General features: G+C 26.8%; 1 protein-coding gene across 1 annotated transcript in view; it reads left to right on the top strand.

The window, feature by feature from the left end:
• LOC117177007 (SCY1-like protein 2) overlaps positions 1-4,912 on the top strand; it is a 126,391-nt gene that overhangs the window by 68,144 nt on the left and 53,335 nt on the right. The window contains exon 2 of the mRNA XM_033367456.1: positions 1,287-1,486. Within this exon, the coding sequence (XP_033223347.1) occupies positions 1,287-1,486 (200 nt within the window). The remainder of the gene's footprint in view (positions 1-1,286; positions 1,487-4,912) is intronic.

Here is a 4,912-nt window from a genome sequence, read left to right on the forward strand (position 1 = left end):
CTAATACCTTCTCTGATGAAAATGTAATAATTCTTATGCTTATTTTTTATTTCAGTGCTCTTTTTAAAAAACTAAGGAAATTCGTATATATTTTTAAGTTCAAACACAATTTTCCGATTTTTGTTTACGAATCCTGAAATATCTTAGGTTTTTTACACAAGATCCGTCAAAATCCTTTCACACTGGATCCGTAAAAATAGAACAAATTTTTTGTTTGAAACTTAAAAATATATTAAAAAATGATTTAACACTATTCGCAAAATACACAATTTCTTATTAAAAGATTTTTTCCTTTTTTAAATATATAAATAAATATTTAATCTTTCCCTTAAGTTTGACCCTTTTTTGTGAAAAAATTATACTATTTCCCCTTTTTTGAACTCTTACGCGCTATGATCTCAGGAATAATTTATTTTAGTTCATAATTATTTTGTGAGAGTTATTGGCAGTGGAAAAAGTACAAATTTTTTAGGCTTAAGCAATAGACAAGGATGATAAAACTAAGAATTATTAGATTCACTGGCAATAGCACTTAGAAGTTTTTTTTCAGTATAACGAACAAATTACAAAATAAAGTAAAAAAATGTATTAACAATGGGAAATTCGATTGAAAGTGTTTAAATATTTAGTTTTTTAAAGTTTCATGTATGAAACAAAATTCAATTATTTTAGATACAGTTTATGCAATTGAAGATACCTTAAATAGAGAAATATAATGTTTCAAATAGGTGCAGTATGGTTCCTTTTCACCTAAAATTGCTAAAAAATGTTTTTTGCTTCTTGATTTGTTTTGGTGATTTTCAATAAACTACAATCTTTTTTTTCTAATTTTTAAAAATCCTGAAATTTTAGACATTTCTACAAAAGATCCGTAAGAAATAGAAACAATTTTGATTTAAAATTTTAAAAAAATGACCGCATGTTTCAGTTTATTATAAAGAGCATAAAAATATAAATAAAATATTACCTTTGCAACTTTCGGCACAAATTAAAAAAGTGCATATTTGGTCAATTTTTAAAATACTATATTCAAAAGAATTATTTTTACCTTTTTTCACGTTCTTTACTTTTAGAAACTTCACCCAAAAGAACTGGAATAAATTCATTTTCTATTTTTACGGATCCTGTGACAACATATTTTGCGGATCTTGTATTAAAATTGCTCATGTTTTAGAACCCGTAAAAATATAAAAAAATTGCTATTTAATTAAAAAATATATTTACGTGATTCACGATTAATTTTCAAAGTGAAAATGTATTTAATTGATAATATTTCTGATTTACAGTAGATCCAGCCCAGGACCGGGGAGCACCGTGGATGGGCGCTCGAACGATGTTTTCCAAGTTTAAAAGCGGTGGCTCAACACCAAACATTCTTGAATCAAACCCTATATTGAACCACTTTGAGGTAGGAAAGCAATCCGCGACTGCCGGTCCAGAAAACGTTTGGAGGGTCCTCGAGGGATATCGTAAAAGCGATGGAAAGGTAAAGATAAGGAGGACACGTTCCGTCGTGGGTGGTTCTTATCAGTTGGAAAAGTTGGAAAATACGACGCCCGCGGGACCACTCATTTCTCCTTAAAGCCTAAAATTAAATGCGAGTGTCGCTTACGCATATCCTGCTCGTTTTTAAAACAAAATTTATCTGCTGTTTTCATTGCTAATTGTTTTAATTAAAATGTAAACTACTTTCAACAATATTAATCATGTACGTTGCACATAGCTCCCTAGATTCACATTTTAAATCCTCTGACACTTGCCTTTTCCTCTTCTCTCTTAGTTAATATCTTTCGCGTCTAAAAAGTGTATTTTCTTGCAAGTTCTGAAGCTACACAATTATTTATTTCAAAGTTTTTTTATAGTTTTTAGATTCTAAATTTTTGTTTGTTTACAACATTAGATAGAAAATAATGTCTGATCTAAAATGATGTTATCTAATAGATACTATGATAAATACTACATGATGTAATTAAAGTATATTATTTTTAAATTATATAGCCTATTCTTAAGCCAAATACTTATTTGTCCAGAAGGTTTTCATAATCTTTAGATTTTAGATTTTTAATTTGTGTAAAATAGGAGTCCTAAAACAATGACCCAAAACTGACCCAGAACGATTTTATATACTAGATACTATAATAAATATCATTTTAAGTCTATTATTTTAAAAGTATGTAACATACTCTTCAAAAATAAAAGCATTAGTTCCAGAGGTTTTTCCAATCTTTAGATTCTAGATTTATAATTTGTTTTTAATAGGAGTTCAAAAATAATGTCTGACTTAGTAAGATGTTATCTACTAGATACTATAATGAATATTGTATAAAGCACATTATTTTAAAAGTATGCATCATATTATTAAACCATAAAATCATTTGTTCAAGAGGTTTTTATAATCTTCACATTCTAGATTTTTTATTTTATTATAATAGGATCCTGAAAATAATATCTGGCCATAACCGATGTTATCTACTAGACTATGATCAATATTATATAAAGTATATTATTTATAAAGTATATATCATATTCAAAATCCATACAGACATTGGTTTAAAAGGTTTTTATACTTTCTAAATTCCCGATTTATACTTTGATTACAATAGGGGCTAGAAAAAACTGCCTGACCTAAATTGATACTATCTACTAGGTACCATGATCAGGGAGACCGTTGCACAGTGGGGAAAAATGAGTTTTTTGATTTCAAATAACATGCAGCCTCAAAATATTGACCGATTTAGACATGAAAATCTGAAAAAATTAAAATTTCATAGAAAGTTATCAAACTTGATTTTTGATTTCATTTTTTAATTTTTTTTACAAATAAACAAATATAACGAACAAATAAGCATTTTTCTATTTGATTTTTTTAGTGCTCGTCACAAAAATTTAAAATAAGAAAGATACATTTGTTAAAGAATTTACTTCTTTAACAGAAACTACACTATCGGCGGAAATGACCTATACGCATGTTTTTAAAATTGTTTGAGGCAATACAATTAAGCGTCTAATAGGGTCAGTTTGATAGTGAAATTTGAGTGTTATGAAAAGGTATTGCAGAAAAACTTTGAATTTCGATGTATCTAAAAATCAAATTAATTCTGGAAATAAATAAAATTAATATTAATATTAACACTATTCTAATATCAAAAATAACAAAAAATGAGTGAAATTAATTTAAACACTCAAATCTATTAATTATTAACATTTAAAAAGTATGTAATCGTTTAAAATTTCTTTCAAGATAATAATTTTCTTTTTACAGTGTTTTGTTCTGGAAATTGTGAAATTAATAAATGAATACAAAATTTTATATACCCGAAAATAAAATTTTGAAGGTCAAATTAAAAAATATTTATCAAGCTGACAAAAGAGCAATTATTGTTTATTTTTCGAGCGGGAAAAGGGCTAAAGTGTGACAGAACTTTCCTCTTTCATTTTCAAGCTCAAAAAATTAATATTTCATATAAAGAATTTTCAAAATTTATATATGTTATTGATGAAACAAAGTTGATTGAAAATATTAAATAATTAATGTTAATTATAGTAATTTGTTATTTTATGCAATTCTCATATTTAAAATCAGTCAACTGATGAATATTAAAATGAACAAAAAAATTTTTAAATTCATGAAAATAATTTAAATCTATTATCATTTAACATTAATCACTTCTTCATTAATAAGTGTGTTTAATACAAAATTCTTACCGAATTAAGAAAAATCATTTTTGTTTCTTCCGAGAAATAAAAATTTGTTTGTAAATAATGTATAACATTTAGTATAAAAAGGTTATAATTCTGTAACATATCTTTTTGATGTTATACCAATTTTTACATCTATACTATTCTAATTTTTCGAATTAATTAGCTGGAAACCATGAAGATCAACAGCAAATTAATGAGATTGATTGAAACAATTGAAATCTTTTAATATGTAATTATAATAAAATCTTAATTCCGTTGACATTTTTTTAGAATAAAACATTTATTCATATATTGTTTGGTTTTGAAATTTGATTTACAAGAAATTGGATTAGAAAAAAATGATGTAATGTTGTATTTTAAAAAAGTAATATAAATTATTTTGTAAATACAGTGAAACTCTTTTATACTGTCGATTTTGGGGCTGACCTTGAGTGTGAATTAACTAATTGTAGCCCGCTCCGCTTTTGTTTGTTCACGCTTGACTGCTCGCCTGAGTGACAACCGCAGACTCCGCGGCCCCCGCGCAGTTCCTGTTATACCTACCCACAGCGCGGCTTCAATTCTCGGAATGGCCATAGAAGGGAGGGCTATTGAAGTGTTTCACTGTATTTCGTAAAAGAGAGTATAAAATAATTATAATGCTTTAGAAAAATCGACACGTTTGAAAAAGCATTCATTCAACCGAACTCTTTTGATTATTTTTGTATTTTTTCCAGATATTATACTTTTGGACTGGAAAGAAAGATTCAAAAGATTTTAAACGAAATTCTGAAAAATTGGGAAAGCTCATCAACGTTATTACAAAAACTATATTACGTCTCAACGATATATTAGATTTATTCCTTACATAATAATTCTTGGCTATTTTAGCTCCTAAAAATCAGCCTTATGGTAAAAAAAAACGATTACAGTAACAGTAATTTCTATAAGTAGAAACATACAACTGTAGTGAGACACCTATATGGTTAAGTATAAATAAATGTTTTCGTCAGACATACATAATATGTCTCAAGGAGGCGTAAGTAGAAAGTTACGGTCAAATCTAGACACTTATTGTTTCAATTCCACGTATCAAAAATGAGATAGGACTTCATATTTTTACTTCTGCAACAAATTTTATACATCTAGCAAATTAGCATTTTAAAAAAAATGGCAACGGAACTTTAAAAAAAAATTCCTCACTAAAAGCTTATTATATTTAACTATTATT

Source organism: Belonocnema kinseyi, chromosome 7 (assembly GCF_010883055.1).
Source record: "Belonocnema kinseyi isolate 2016_QV_RU_SX_M_011 chromosome 7, B_treatae_v1, whole genome shotgun sequence".
In the NCBI taxonomy this organism is placed as follows: domain Eukaryota; kingdom Metazoa; phylum Arthropoda; class Insecta; order Hymenoptera; family Cynipidae; genus Belonocnema; species Belonocnema kinseyi.